Consider the following 15,682-nt stretch of genomic DNA (forward strand, 5'->3'; position numbering starts at 1 on the left):
ACTCAAAAACATTATCCCAAGAAAAATCTTCATAGCGCGATTCCGAATTTTAACCACATGGACTTTCATTGTGTACCATAAGTATTATAACTCCACTAAACTTTCTTTAGATAACGCTCGTAACGAAATGTCCAGTATCTCCAGACCCCCGAGAATGCAAGTTATTCGATTCACTCGATCGATCATAAATAAAACAAGAAAATTGTATCCAAAGTGATCATTTTATTATTTATTTATTAATTGCGAGTATTACAATAATTCCGTTTCTTTGGTGGCTTAATTTAATCAATGATAATTACCAGGAAACATCAAGATAGGTATTTTCAGATCCAATAATTATAATCAAACGACTATTATATTTCATTCGGCACGTACCTATTTCATTTACTAACTTGATTTCTACAAAAGAGCTGTCACGTCACAGTCACAGGTGGAAATAATCATAAGGAAGCTCATCTACTATACTCTACTCCGAATTTCATACTGATAGCCAGAGATAAATATAAAATAAAGACTGCTATTCTCCACCTGTTCTTTCTATAAAATGAGAATCTCAGACACATAATTCGTATAGTTCCATAATTATGTAACACATCAACTAGACACACTAGTTCTGTTATTTGTTGAATATTTAGCAGTTATTATTTCATATCTCATATCTGTATTAGCTTAGCAATAAAACATTTATACCAATTATAGTACCATCATTAACAATGTTACCAGCATAAAAAATCGTATTGCACATATTCAACATTAATTAAACAGACAATTTAAAAACAACCTCGCGTGTAAGTAAGTGCACAAAGAAGTATATGTGATGAAAAAAACCATATGTATTCCCAAAATAGACACCTAGAACAAGCATAATATCAATTATAATAAATATATCAGTAACCCTAGGTTAAAGTTAACAATTCACAAAAACACTATTTTGTAGCGTAATTAATTAATATACATAACTATTTCTAAAGCTTTAAAATAGTCTAAATCACTTTGCGGCATAGCTTACTATAAGTAACATATCTCATAAGTTTCACGGCTATACAAACAACCATACAAAATGATAGAACAAGTTAGGGGTTAGGGCTTATAAGTTATAATGCTGTAGTCAATCTACTATTAACGTCCTTATTTTTTATGGTTGCTTAAATAAGAAGGCGGTTTTAATCTGGCAACACCAACGAGTAATAAAAAATACAAATAACCAATTTCTTACTGTGTACAAACTGAGAAAATGAAATATAAAAAATGTGAACTCTCAAATCTCATAGCCACACAGCATATCACTGTCATGCGATATGAAGCGTTCATTTGCCCAGTATGTATTACAATAAAATACTTATATTCCCCGTGTAATCATGAAAGATGAAATATAATGCCTAGTACACATATTGCGCCAAAGTTTGCCAATCTAAGGAGCGCTTTACAGTGAAAAGAGATAACAATAACTCCCTTTAACGGCTAACCAAGTGCCTTAGATCGGGGCTAACCAAGGGCCTACATTGGCCCTATATGTGTACTAGTCTTAAGACTTCGATAAAATTTGAATACCAACTCGCCAAAGCAAAATAATGCACCAATTACAAATATAACAACAACTACATGCAGTTGGTTTCTAACATAGAATGTATATTTATTGTAAAGCTTAGTAATCACTGTCAAATGCACAAAGTAAATATACAACTAAGTACGATGTATAAAAGACGTAACACACTACCGCACCGCACCAAGGTCACGGTGAGCTGCACCCATAAGTTAGAGCGAAAAAAAGATATCTCTTATGGGCACTTATGGGTGCGGCGCACCGTGACCTTGGTGCGGTGCGGTAGTGTGTTACGGCTTTAACTCCGCACCTTTTAATGCAACTTCCACATAATTACAACCTAAAGCCAATCACAGACTGCTAATCTTCACGCAAAATAAGGTTGAAAACCCACAGATTATAAGTTAAATTGCCTATAGTTCGTTTTTTTAGCATTAGAAAGAACTTGAAAGAAGGTAAGCGATCTTGACATGTCTTTTAATTGAAAAACGCTTTTTAAAAATCAGTGACTATTACGTATGAAAGCAGAAGAATATAAATGATCGTATTAGATTCATAATTGTTACATATTTGCCGTAACTTATTTTTTAAATGTGTTTTTCGATTAAAAGACACATCAAGATTGTTTACCTTATTTCTAATGCTAAAAAAAAAACGAACTATACAAATTAAAAACCAAATGAAAGTCAGTCTGTGGCTTGTTTGGATTTGGCATATCTAAGAACAATGTCATGTTTTTTGTAAACGATTGAAGTGCCACTTGCGTTAATATTTAAACTATTGAGAATACTCAGTGAGTTTTACTAGATGGCGCTATAATAGAAAAGACAGCGCCATCTACTCATCTAGATAAGCTTTTCAAGTTATTTGTTAGAAGATTAGCAGTTTTTATTGATCACTCGTCACTGCTGTCACTGACAAACACATGTACTTTTTTACTGTATTCCATGTTTGTTTTAAAACAAAGAAATTGCTAAAGCAAGGACGTTAAGCACGGAAAATTTCGTACAGTCGACGTCAAAGATATGTTTACATCATGGGCGGGACAGCAATATAATTATGCGCGTGCGATAGAGATAGGAAATTGCGGGTCAATGTCCGAAATTCTTCGAGCTTAGCGTTCTTACTTTAGTATGTACTCATTAATTTTAGTAAAGCAAACTTTGTGTTACATCCACTTTAACCTCAAACAACCATAATCTACAAAATAATATTTCAGCCCTATGTCTAAACCTGCAGGCCTACCGCCAACATCGAAAAATCGATAATCGTTATGTCTCTCTATCGCTCTTGCGTGTCTTGCGTATTCAAGCGACAAAGAGGCAGATAACTTTTCTTAAATTTTCGATGTTAGCGGTAGGCCCTCAGGGGTTCCACAGGGGCCCCTCTGGGCACTGAGCCCCCCTTGATAAAATCCTGCTCCCTTTGATTTTTATCCTAGTATAAACTAAAAACCAAACAAGGTTTGATATCAATAATAAATATTTATTTTAAAACAAAATTGCAACTATTTTTTTATTCGGTTGTGTTGGTACAATGTCACCGCTACGAATTCTATTTATTTAAGTAACTGCCTCTTTATAATGATTAATTTATTATGCAATGGGTCTACATTATATTAATTACTCGTAACATTATCAGTCACACTTGAAACCTTGTAATGCTCATTCATTTATATAATTTCCAGAGATATTTTTAAACGTTAATAAAAAGTGTCATTCCAAACGGCCCGTTTACATTGGTCCGTCTAACCACAGACTAAAAAAAGTCATCATATAAGGCTGTGTTTACACGATGGATCAAGCCGGGCGGGTTGCATACATGATGCGAAGACTACTTTTTTTGGCTGCTGATGTTTCAACCCACCAACGGAGCGACAGCTGACATCGACAGAGTTCATTATCATTGCCATTGCCCGGGATGCGATGACCGATTAAATTTAATGCCTTTAGCTTCATCACCATTATGAAACCGTTTAAAAAACCCCTGAACTGAAGTAACTAGACGTTTTACTATGAGATTAATTTATAGAGAGCTCACTGAGCAAAAATGAATTTCATATCATATTATTAGCTATCATACCTCCAGCCATACTAATGTATACACAAGAAGCTAAGACTATATATTTTGGTCAAATCTACAATATTTGATATGCAACTTACACTACCACTACTCAATTGACATACCAATTAAATCTATAAAAGCAGCTGCATTATAAACAGCGTTTATCGCGCGTGACATGACAAAAAATATCATATGTCTCTTTCTGACACCGCTAGTTATTATATCTTATCGTGCGCGATAAGCGCGACTATAAACGCCCGCAGAGCATTTATGACAAATTTTTGTTTATGACATTGTACCAACACGATACCTTATTTAATTTCAAAAGAGATTGGAATGACCTCGGCAACTAGAATACGATTTATATATAAAATGAGTAACGGAGTAGCTTAGTAGTGATTAGGAAATTCAATCTTACATCTCATAGTTAAAGTTCAATTTTGTTTAGCTAAGTAAATTTTAAGGCCAAAACTATGTGATTACAGCTCAAACTACCTCGCAGTCTCAACTAAGTTTGCTGTTCGAATTAGAACTTTAAATATGAGCAATAAGTTTTATTTTCCTGGATCATTACGTTCCGCTTTGATTCATCAAGATTTTCGCACAAAATACGATCACCTGCAGTGGTATTCTCGCACTTACTGATATTAAGGCTCAGTTTCATTGGTTGATACACACACCATAGGGTAGGATTCGGGGAACGGTTTTCATTAGTCGATAGACCCCGCATGCGGGGTGCGGAGGATACCCACACACATGTAATTATGAGTTTCACCAGTTACCGCACCTTGTTTATCGACCAATGAAACTGAGCCTTTAAGCTGTGTTTTTATCCCAGACATTCAACACTCTTAACTGAACTGCAGGCGTATTATGGATGGCTTTATCCACGTGATAAAATAACTGTCACTGTTTAACACCGCGGGATAGAAAGTGACGGATACCGTTTTAACACGCTGTCGCGTAGACAAAAACGACCATCATATCCGTCCTGAACCTTATATCTTTACAATTAGGTTCAGAATCGCCAGTTAACAGAGTGTACAATGGTAGGTACAGCCAAGGGTAAAAATATGGGTGTAGACAAATTACTCAAAAATAATTCTTAATTCGCTGACATAAGAGCTATGGTACATGTATTTTGAGATGTTTGACTTTTGACTGTACTAAAATAACAGTTCGATTGGCCCCATTTTATTACACGACTGCCCAAAAAAAGGAGTGTATTGTTTTTTGATAATAAGCTATCAATATTGCACTTTAAACAACATTAATGAGAAATAATAAACAAAAACTCGAGACAGTCGAGACGACGTCGCCATTTTGAAATTCAACCGGAAAATAGATTGGCCAATTTATTTGTACCAAAATGACAAATTGGTTGTATAAATAAGGGCAATTGAACTGTCAATTTGTTTTTGGGATATATAGGTACGAGCAAAGAGAATTTAGACTAGAGGAATATTGACAAAGTAAATTATGTAGTCAGTACATTTACTGCTATCTTTCGACACAAATGATTAACACTTGTAGAACGCCATTTATGATCCTTATTTTTTCACTGATATGTGTTAAATTGCAAAAAGTATCGCCATCTACTCGACGATAGGCCAAAGGTATGGTGCCATCTTTTCGAGCGATGGATGTCGCCATACTTTTGGCCTACTCTCGAATATTCCTCTATTTCAAATTCTCTTTGGTACGAGTAAATTATAAATACAAGGTTTAGTATCTTATTATTAAACGAAGTCTAATCAATTCCTTGTAAATTTTACCCTGCGCGGTATCGTTATTGACATATAAATTAAAATAATATCAATTGATGATTCATTATTAATTAACTTTACTCCTAAGGTGCTTTGGGGCAATTCTCAAATAAATAATTAATTCTAAATTATTTCTGCGTAATATAAATAAAAAGTTGGGTTCGCAACAAATGGGAATTAGGTACGTAAAAACGGCTGATGAAACACCAATAGACATACCAACCAATATAAAATCTTTAAAATCACCCCAAAGTACTTATGAATCTTATCATAAATCATTTTTTGTTAACAAAAATTGCATTGTTTTTTCTTTACATCCAAACTGCACCCTATTATTATAGGTACAGGTATTATTACCATATAACGTTTCATTAATTTTCCAAATTAAACCAAGTAATTCTAACAATAAAAAAAGTAAAAGAAAATGTATTTCAAAGAGAAATACTGTAAATGTATAAAAAATAAGAAAATCTCTTCATAAGACAATACTGCTACAATAATACCACTGCACAGTAACAACAAAAAAATTATGATACGTCCATAGGTCCATACTATGAAGCCGGGGTATCTGTGAATGAGGGTGGTATTCCGTCAGTTTATCTTTGTCCAATGTGCATTGCGTCTCACTCTCTCATTGAGCAAAATGTGAGACGACTGCAGAAATATCTTCACAAAACGACAATGTACTTTAACCCTTTAGAACGCCTAAAGTCATCACCAGGGCCCGTACATGTCATGCCGTTGAAGGCAATTTTCCGTCAATTCAGTGAAACGCTGGTGGCCTAGCGGTAAGAGCGTGCGACTTTCAATCCGGAGGTCGCGGGTTCAAACCCCAGCTCGTACCAATGAGTTTTTCCGAACTTATGTATTAACTATGAAATACCATTTGATATTTAACAGTTGGTTTCCGGTGAAGGAAAACATCGTGAGGAAACCGGACTAATTCCGATAAGGGCTAGTTACCCCTTTGGGTGGGAAGGTCAGATGGCAGTCGCTTTCGTAAAAACTAGTGCCTACGTCAATTCTTGGGATTATTTGTCAAGCGGACCCCAGGCTCCCATGAGCCGTGGCAAAATGCCGGGATAACGCGAGGAAGAAGACGTCGCTTTTCCGTCAACGGCATGACATGTACGGGCCCTGCGGGCTCAGCATGGTTCCATTTTTATCGACTATCACTATGTCCGTCACTTTCGCACTTACATACTTGTTAGAACGTGACAGGCATGGTGACAAATGATAAAAATGCGACCGTGCTACTAGGGCTGGTCATCAGAGATACGAGTAATTCGTGTCCACAGCGCCAATAAGTATGCTGTCAATCATGGACTAACCCCCTTGTTCATAAACGCGCTACAAACCTCAATTAGCTAATAATCGTTTGTCCTTATCTGTCCTTTTGAGATATGTATTTGTAAGAAAGGGATAAAACATAATTTAACTAAATCTGGCCCGTAAAGTTTTATGAATAAGAGGGTAATAAGTAATAAAACAAGAAGCGTGACACAGTATCACGTATACATAATCACGATCCTTCAATATTCAGCGCTATTAGGTGAATAGTTGAGATATCTTTACCACAGGTCTGAGCGCCCGATGGATGGATGAGAGGGGCTTACAAATAACTCAACTTCCGGCCAATAGATACTGCGTTAACCTTTGTTTTGTTGTATTTTCTGTTCTAGAATTCTTATACTGAATATGAAACACCTACTGACATGACATAAATTTATTAATTTCCGCTACCTAAAGGTTGTCTGTCGCTTTTTAGCGATAAGACCGCCTGTGGTAACCTCTTCTTCCTGTATTATTTGTATTGTTTTCTGTAATGAGGTGTGCAATAAAGAGTATTTGTATTGTATTTTGTATTGTATTGTAACCCTTCGTATGTCTAAGCACTGATCAGTGCGCATTAAACCCATTGTTTAATACAATAGGTTTAAATTAATCAGAAACGGCAGTTAATACATACACAGATACCCCGTCAAATGTTTGGATCTAACGATAGGTCCTAAGCACTAAGCAGAGGGCCTACCGCGAATCACGTTTGACGTGTTGCCTTTCTGTCGCACTTGTGAATTCGTACGTAAGTGTGACAGGGAGGCAACACGTCGAACGTGGCTCGCGGTAGGCCCTCAGTCATACTTCGTCAATATTCAACCATATTACATTGAGTTAAGGTACAACTTGATGTCATAAGTGTTGTGTTCAAAACTCGCTGCACGCCATAGCAAGTAAAAAAAAGACAGAACGCCGCCCGCCGCAAGTAGGTGTGACAGAGAGCACACTACATATTCACGTGCAGCGAATGTTAGACTCAACTATACTAATAATTGTCATCAAAACTAACTGATTATATGTAACTCTTATTGCAAGGTTATAAGGTGTAGTTTAGGAGCGCGAGCAGCAGGAGGAGTCGCCGACGGACGTCGTCTTACCGTTGATGGGCCCTAGGCTGCCGTCGTACTTCGGTAGCTCCTTGCATTTCGCTTGCTGAAAAAAAACATATCGTTGAGAAAGAGACAGAGTAACAAAAGTGAGTAAAAAAGAACATACGGAGTCTGTTGTGAAAAATAACGGGTAATTTCGTTGCAGTATGACAAAGGTATTACTTGAGTTTTTGAACGTTTATTTTAGTTTCTGAAATTTGATTGGGACTATACCGCGTAAAATAGTGCAAATTACACCACTACACCTCACAGTAGTACTAAGTCGGTAGGGTTATCTACTTCAGCTGATTTTGCGTCTACAATATTCTGCACTACTTTACGCGTAGGAAACAGAAAAAGGAATACAGATCCTACGGTAGTATCTTTTCATTTTCACAAATTACAAATAGCATACATCAGGATTCAGGGATCACCAAATGGCGGACCACGCTCCGGATCCGGACCGCCGACCTATTTTGTGCTGTATATTGTTTGCTTATTTAATAAATTCAAGTAGAAACGGACCGTGGTAATCATTTTATTTTAAAACCGGACCCCTGAACAACTAATAGGTGACCCCTGGCTTACATCATATATATTATTACCGGAGCACAGGTTTTACTGCCAATTGAAACATTAACTAAATCAAATTACCGAGTGGGAATCGATGCTTGATTCGATCCATCATGATTGACCTTTGGTGACAGCAATTGAGTTGAATTGAAATCCTGGTAAGGGCATTTATTTGTATGATGATACAGATATTTGTTCCTGATTCATGGTTGTTTTCTATGTATTTAAGTATTTATATATTATATATATCGTTGTCTGAGTACCCACAACACAAGCCTTCTTGAGCTTACCGTGGGGCTTAGTCAATTTGTGTAAAAATGTCCTATAATACTTATATTTAAGTATTTATTTGATATTATTATTTATTGATGTACTATTTCTTAAATCTATATCCTAACAAGATGAAATGGAGAGCTGGAAATTGTTAATGTTTATTTTATTTCAGAGTGCAATGTGATGCGCGCTTGGAATCGGACGCGCTTCACTGCATAATATCGAATAAAATATTTATTCGCGATCGGCGTGACTTAGGTCGCTGCCCCGTACTTTTCGCGATGAGTTCGCAACAACTCATAGCGAATGAATTACTGGCGTTTGTACAGAACGCCGTAGACACCATGGATGAAGTCAGCATCAGGCAGATCTGCAAATCAAGTTTCAGTGAAGACGACATTTGCAGTGGCAAGGCGCTGCTCTTCCAGACGCTCGGCAAAAGTGACCAGATGCCATCCCGTAGGAGGGATGGCGGCGTGAAGAGTCTCCAGGATATAATAAAACTGTTCAAGGAGACCGATCCAGACGACGTGCCTACCTTCGTTGCGAAGCGGCTAGACCGGTTACCGCCGGTTACCTTTGATCACGTCGACGTCACCAGGCTGCTGAAGGACATAACATTCCTGAAGACGAGTCTGGCAGAAGTACAGGCTAAGTTAGAGGTATCTAATAATACCATCAGTGAGCTACGTTCGGAATTGGCGTTATTACGTAGCGCACATTCGGAATGTAGGTCAGATACCTCTAACATAGCCGTGTGTCACGTTGCGCAGAATGTGTCCATCGGCGGTTTTGAACCCGCGAATTTGGATGCGTCGGCAATTGCTGAGCAGGCGACCGCCGACCCGCGCCCCGCCGCCCGCCCGTCTACGTCACCGGAGACGCGCACGTCACGCGAGAGTACGTTAACCCCGAAACGTTCCTACGCTAGTACTGCCGCTAAGCCGCCTGCTGTGTCCAAGCCTAAGCAGCGGCCGAAGAAAGGGGTGCAGAGCTTTCGTGATCCTGTTCACAAGGACCAATCACAGCCGACTCTAAGGGAGTCGCGATGTGACGAGGACGGTTTCAAGAAGGTGGAGAAGAGAAGAAAACCGGCTCGTCAGAATCAGTGTGGTACCGCACCGACTGGACCGAACCATTTGCTGCGTCCTGCAACACCGTCGACGCTGCTGTATGTGTCCCGTCTACATTACCTTACGAAGGTCGATGACATCGTAAAGTATGTGAAAACGAAGACCGGATTCATCCTGAGGGTCGCGAAGTTGGAATCTCGACACAATGCGAATTTTAATTCGTTTGTGGTGAGCGTTCCGACTGACCATCTAGCGACCTTCACCAAGGAGGAGTTTTGGCCGAAGGGTGTCAAGTTTCGGCGGTTCCGCGGCCGGCTCCCTGACACTGCGGGGTTGCGTAATGCATCGCAGCCATAATGTGATATGTAGTGTTTAGTTTTTTTTTTTTTTTAAGTTTAGTTATAAAATATATTTTTATATAATATGTATGCTAGTTTTAAGGTATTTATGTATGGGCCATTAGTTGCCTGAAATAAAGATTTTCATTCATTCATTTATTTGTGTTATAATTATAGACGTACCTCCATAAGTTCCACAGCTATCTCCATGAACAGCCGCTCCACATTCTCGGCCTCCTTGGCGGAGGTCTCCAGGAAGTACATTCCATGCCGCTGCGCGAAATCTTCGCCGATGTGCCGCGGGATCTCGCGATCTTCGCGGTCCGTTTTGTTACCTAAACCACAAGGTTGTTAGCAGTTAAAAATAAAAACCGGACAGGTGCGAGTCGGACTCGCCAAGCGAGGGTTCCGTACTTTGTAGCATTTGTTGTTATAGCGGCAACAGAAATATGTACAATTGTACATCATCTGTAAAAATTTCGACTGCCTAGCTATCACGGTTCATGAGATACAGCCTGGTGACAGACGGACGGACAGCGGAGTCATAGTAATAGGGTCCCATTTTTACCCTTTGGGTACGGCACCCTAAAAACAAAGTAAAGTATCCGCACCCCCTCCGGTGTGTGCCCCCTCGCTCACCGGAGCGCCGTGCATCCTCATCCAATGCTCACCGGAGGGGTATTTGCCAAACGTGTCTTGCGAGTGACTAACCCCCTTATTCATAAAATTTTACGGGCCCGATTTAGTTAAATTATGTTTTGTCCCTTTCTTACAAATACATAAGTCAAAATGACAGATAAAGACAAACGATTCATAGCTCATTCAGGCCAGTAACACGTTTATGAATAACGCCATAAGAATACTTTCAATCTAAGTATTTTACCCAGTTAAATACCTGTAAAAGTCAGTTTATTCGAACTAATTTACAATTTGAGTAAACTGTAAAATGAATCTAAGTATTTTGGCAAATAAATGCCTGCAAAAGTCAGTTTTATACATCAAAGCCAGAGCTCTGTAGCACAATTACATACATTAATCCGATTGCCACTCGCCAACTATATCATGCGACCTGGATGACTAACGACTTTAAAGCGGCTCTGTGGATTAGTTAGCTAATCTTTTATGTAAATTTCTAAAACCAGCCAACCATGTTTCACATACATTGATCTAATTGTGTCAGTCAGTTTAGCTGGGGCTTTAATAGAACTCTATTCCTATTTCCTACCGGCTTGCCTAATTTAAGATTGCTTGTTTTTAACCCCCAAAGCAAAAAGAGAGCTATTATAAGTTTGACGCCAATGTCTATCTGTGGCATCGTAGCTCTCAAACGGATGTACCGATTTCGATGCGGCTTAATTTACGTAAAAGCGAGTTTCCTTGCGTTGGTTCTAAACTATGTTTGATAAAAATCGATCCAGCAGTTTGAATAGTATCAGTTTATGCAACTGATTAACAATTAAATTATACTTAATCTGTTCTGCATATTTTCTTACATGTTTAAACATAATACGATGTCCTCCCAGACGTATCCGTCGACGGCGACACCCGGACAAACCAGGTATTCTGTGAATTCTGAGTATTCTGACGTGCATGGGCTCGAACGTGACTTGCGAAACCGAGTTTTGTTTGAAACTTCCGGCCGCAAGACAAGACATGCAGTAAAGCTCGCCATTATAGGAGGGCTTGGGCCGAGATTAACGAAGCTGGCGTTTAGGGTTTAGGGGCAAGATCTTCGAGGTAATGCTTAAACAATGCCTGTAGCAATCCTATTGTTTTTCCAAATATCCTTGAACAAGTCAACATTGACACAGTTCCTATCCAATAAACAGTTATAAAACTACAAACAGGTAGTGTTATTGTATCTGACACGTAGAAAACTTGTTTTGCAACACTTACAATGTATCTATGACAAATACGACACTAATGATACTTTATTGCACATAAAAATTAATGTATGTGTGCTTCCGCACACATACATTGCACTGCACTTTTGTATTCGCGCATAAATGCAACAAATAATTACGCGGTCTATTTTAATTTATTACTCACTCTATTTATTTTTCTTCTTAAGTTAGGTTGTTTATAACATGAATATAAACGTAAAATACAAAAGCACATAAAAAATACATATAAACACATTATAATAAACCTAACCTAGGGTGCCGCCGGCAGCGGGGCAGGGCCCAAGCTGCCGGTGGTCAGGGCCGCAGAGTGAGGAATCGACGTACTATACGCGCCGTGTCCAAAATTACCGCCTTTTGCATCTGACCCTTGATCCAACCACCCAGCGAGTCTCTCTAGGTGTTGGTCGAGACTCTTCGCTATGAGACCGTTCGCTGACACGACTATAGGAACAATGATCGTCGAGTCAACATCCCACATGGCGGTTATCTCGTGAGCTAAGTCTAGGTACTTGCTGAACTTGTCCTTCTCGGCCTTCACGAGATTCTCATCATGGGGGATGGTGACGTCGACGAGCACGGTCCGGCGCTGCGATCGGTCTATCAGCACGATGTCAGGCTTATTGGCAACAATAGTCCTGTCAGTGATGATAGATCGATCCCAATAGAGCGTGGCACGACCATTCGACCACGACAGGTGAGTACTTGTAGTACGGCACTTCACGGTCCAATTTATTACTTATTGTTAGAGTCAGGTGGGCCAAAATGTTAACGGAATGGTGGCCGCTTACAGACGAAAGGAGTGCCTGGCGTCCGTTGGCTCATTGGGTGGACGACATTCGGAAGATTGCGGGTCACTTCTGGATGAGATTGGTTCGGGACCGGGATAAGTGGCGTACTCGAAGAGAGGCCTATGCTCAGCAGTGGGCGATAAAAGGCTGATATGATGATGATGATACTTATTGTTCAAGGAGATGGTAAACATTTGTTTGAACAAGTTATTTACACAAGTGACATAACAAATAAAGTATGAATGAAAAACTAAAGTAAGATATTGCATTATGAACCTTGATCTCAACAGCAGAAAGCATTAAATTCTGGATTGATTGAATAATATGTGGCTTTCCATCAGAGAAGGGTCCTTATGCTTCATGTGCAATAAGAACCATTTTATCAGAATTTCTATTGGAATTAGAGATAAAAAGGGCCTAATTGCATTTGGAGCATAAGGTTCCTTCTGTGATGAAAAGCCACATATATGTATAGAGAGGCAGATAACGAAATCTCGATTTATGATGTTCCTAGTAGGTTCTAAGTTTTAAATTTATTGACCAGTAATATCTTAATAGACCAACCCAACTCTGCATGGTATTTGCAATGACAAAGTATGCAAATGTCATTAATGTCAAACTTTTACGAAAAATATGACATTTATACTGACACTCCTTCACTTTGTTCTGTTAAAGTAGGTGCAAAATTTGCTTAGATGAACTCTAGTCTTAGAGGATATAACCAAACGGAGACGCCTTGTCTGTAATTTTCTGTACAATATAGTCTGCCGATTTTTGCGGGGGAGGGGCACGTCAAATGTATATGTAACGTAAAAATAGCCATGTCAGATAAACGTCAGTCCATACAATGTGTATGACCATTGGCTGCCTATTTTCTATAGAGGGGAATGCCGGTTAATGGGTACTACGTTTGGTTATATCCTCTAAGACTCTGGTAGTAAAAGTAAAATAAATAAAATAAAAATAATCTGTTCCCTATATGACAACTCACCTACTAATATCCTCAGCACCTTATTACTGGCATATTCTTCGATTTCCCGCAGCCAGTCCGGTAAACAGTCGAAGGTGGGCTGGCAAGATATGTCATATACTAGTATGAGTGCATGCGCGGACCGGTAGTAGCTCTGTGTGATGGAGCGGAAGCGCTCCTGCCCTGCTGTGTCCCATATCTGCAGCTGTAATGAATAAAAATAACCTTTATTACTTACTCACTATACCACAGGATGACCATGTTTGACCATGTTTGTGACCATGTCACTCACAGGAGATATCATCAAACGAATTCAAGTATGTCAATGGTCAATAGAAAGAAGTGTCCTTAACATAAAGTTATCAAACAGAGTTAGAAACACAGAGATAAGAAGAAGAACAAGATTTATAGATGCAGCAATACATATATTGAAACAAAAATACAATTGGGCCGGGCACATAGCCAGGATGAAAAACAACAGATGGACAAAAATAGCAACAAATTGGAATCCAAAAATTAGTAAAAGAAAAAAGGGCAAACCAAAAACAAGATGGGAAAAAGACCTAATAGAAACAATAGGAAAAGACTGGAAAGAAATGGCAATAGATAGACAAGAATGGAAGAAAATGTTGGACAAATACTTAAATATATTAGAAAAAGGCGATTCGGAAGAGGCCTAGGTCAAAAAGACCTTACGAACATGCATATAGAAATATACATACATAAAATTATAATTGTTAAATGAAATGTTAACAGTTCGTATAAGAAAGGCTATAAATAAAAATAAATAAAATACCACAGGATAAATAATAGTACTAGGTACAGAAGATTCACTCTCTAACAAAACGTGTCTGTTATGATTAGGACAGATATGACAGCTACGTGGCGACAGCACCACGCGCGGCTTATGGCTAGCCACCAAAATACACACACACATTTTTAACACTGAATTAAATTAATATTTTTAGGATAATAAAACTAAAAACAAATTCACTTGGTTTTTTAAATAATACCAGTTTTCGACTCTGTTTGCCTCTTGCCAAAGGCCATTCTTTTTCTGAAGAAAAGCTCTTGTTAACTACATTTGCATTTTAACCCAATTTAAAATTTTAGATTATTTTTCTCTATTATAAGTAATGTCTTAAAATTCTTAAATAACCATACAACTTTAAAACATAGGGTTTCTAAGAGATTATCATATTTTTATTAGGTATACAATGCTCCAGTCCTGTTTACAATATTAATCAGTTTATGACAAAATCACAATGCAAGTATTTAACTTCAGGAACACGAGTTATAATGATTTACGAATTATAAAACAGAACACTTCAAGGACTTATTAGCAGGTGTTATGCCTTAAAATGGAAACAACATATGGCACACAATCGTAAAAAAAACACCTACTTAAACAATACAACTGACGCAACTATTGTCCAAAATCGCAATTATACCTCACCTTCACTTTCTCGCCGTCGACTTCCACTGTTTTTATCATGAAATCCACTCCAATCGTAGCACCTTGCCCAGGAGGAAATAGCCCTTGAGTGAACCTTCGCACCAGGCATGTCTTCCCCACACCAGCATTACCAACTAGCACCACTTTAAAGAGAAACTTATAATCCTCCATAGCGACACCGAATCACATTTGTCGAAATTCCAACTTAATACAATAAATTAAGCCAGCCACTCGCGACGTTACGCTTTGATGAATTGACTACCTAATACATTATCTAGTAACACTTGTATATCTACACGATTTTTTCGTGATCAAAAGATCATTATTTGATTAGATAAGGTAAGATAAGATTAAATATGCGAAACAGACCTTCCCAAAACAATGGGAAATAAAGTGCGATTTGCGATGCGAAAGCGATAATTCAACGTCAATCAAGACCTTGTTTGAGCATTTATAAAGCATGATAGTATTGATGGTATTTAACATATAAAATGTATTTTATAACGTT

General features: G+C 38.3%; 1 protein-coding gene across 1 annotated transcript; it reads right to left on the minus strand.

The window, feature by feature from the left end:
• Positions 1-202: 202 nt before the first annotated feature.
• On the minus strand, positions 203-15,587 carry LOC134794715 (ras-related protein Rab-30). The gene is made up of 4 exons (XM_063766499.1): positions 15,175-15,587; positions 13,740-13,923; positions 10,240-10,391; positions 203-7,863 (listed from the first exon to the last, which is right to left on the minus strand). Exons 1-4 carry the CDS (start codon positions 15,343-15,345, stop codon positions 7,762-7,764), a joined length of 609 nt encoding a protein of 202 aa, XP_063622569.1. The 5' UTR covers positions 15,346-15,587; the 3' UTR covers positions 203-7,761.
• Positions 15,588-15,682: the final 95 nt, after the last annotated feature.

This window comes from Cydia splendana, chromosome 11 (assembly GCF_910591565.1).
Source record: "Cydia splendana chromosome 11, ilCydSple1.2, whole genome shotgun sequence".
NCBI classification, from domain to species: Eukaryota; Metazoa; Arthropoda; class Insecta; order Lepidoptera; family Tortricidae; genus Cydia; species Cydia splendana.

What these genes read in the sequence shown, in the direction of transcription:
- LOC134794715 (XM_063766499.1), bottom strand. Translation starts at nt 15,345, where the DNA reads ATGGAGGATTATAAGTTTCTCTTTAAAGTGGTGCTAGTTGGTAATGCT. An exon ending in TCGACGGCGAGAAAGTGAAG is followed by an intron (nt 13,924 to 15,174) that starts GTGAGGTATAAT and finishes TATTCATTACAG; the next exon opens with CTGCAGATATGGGACACAGC. An exon ending in TAGCTGTGGAACTTATGGAG is followed by an intron (nt 7,864 to 10,239) that starts GTACGTCTATAA and finishes GTTTTTTTTCAG; the next exon opens with CAAGCGAAATGCAAGGAGCT.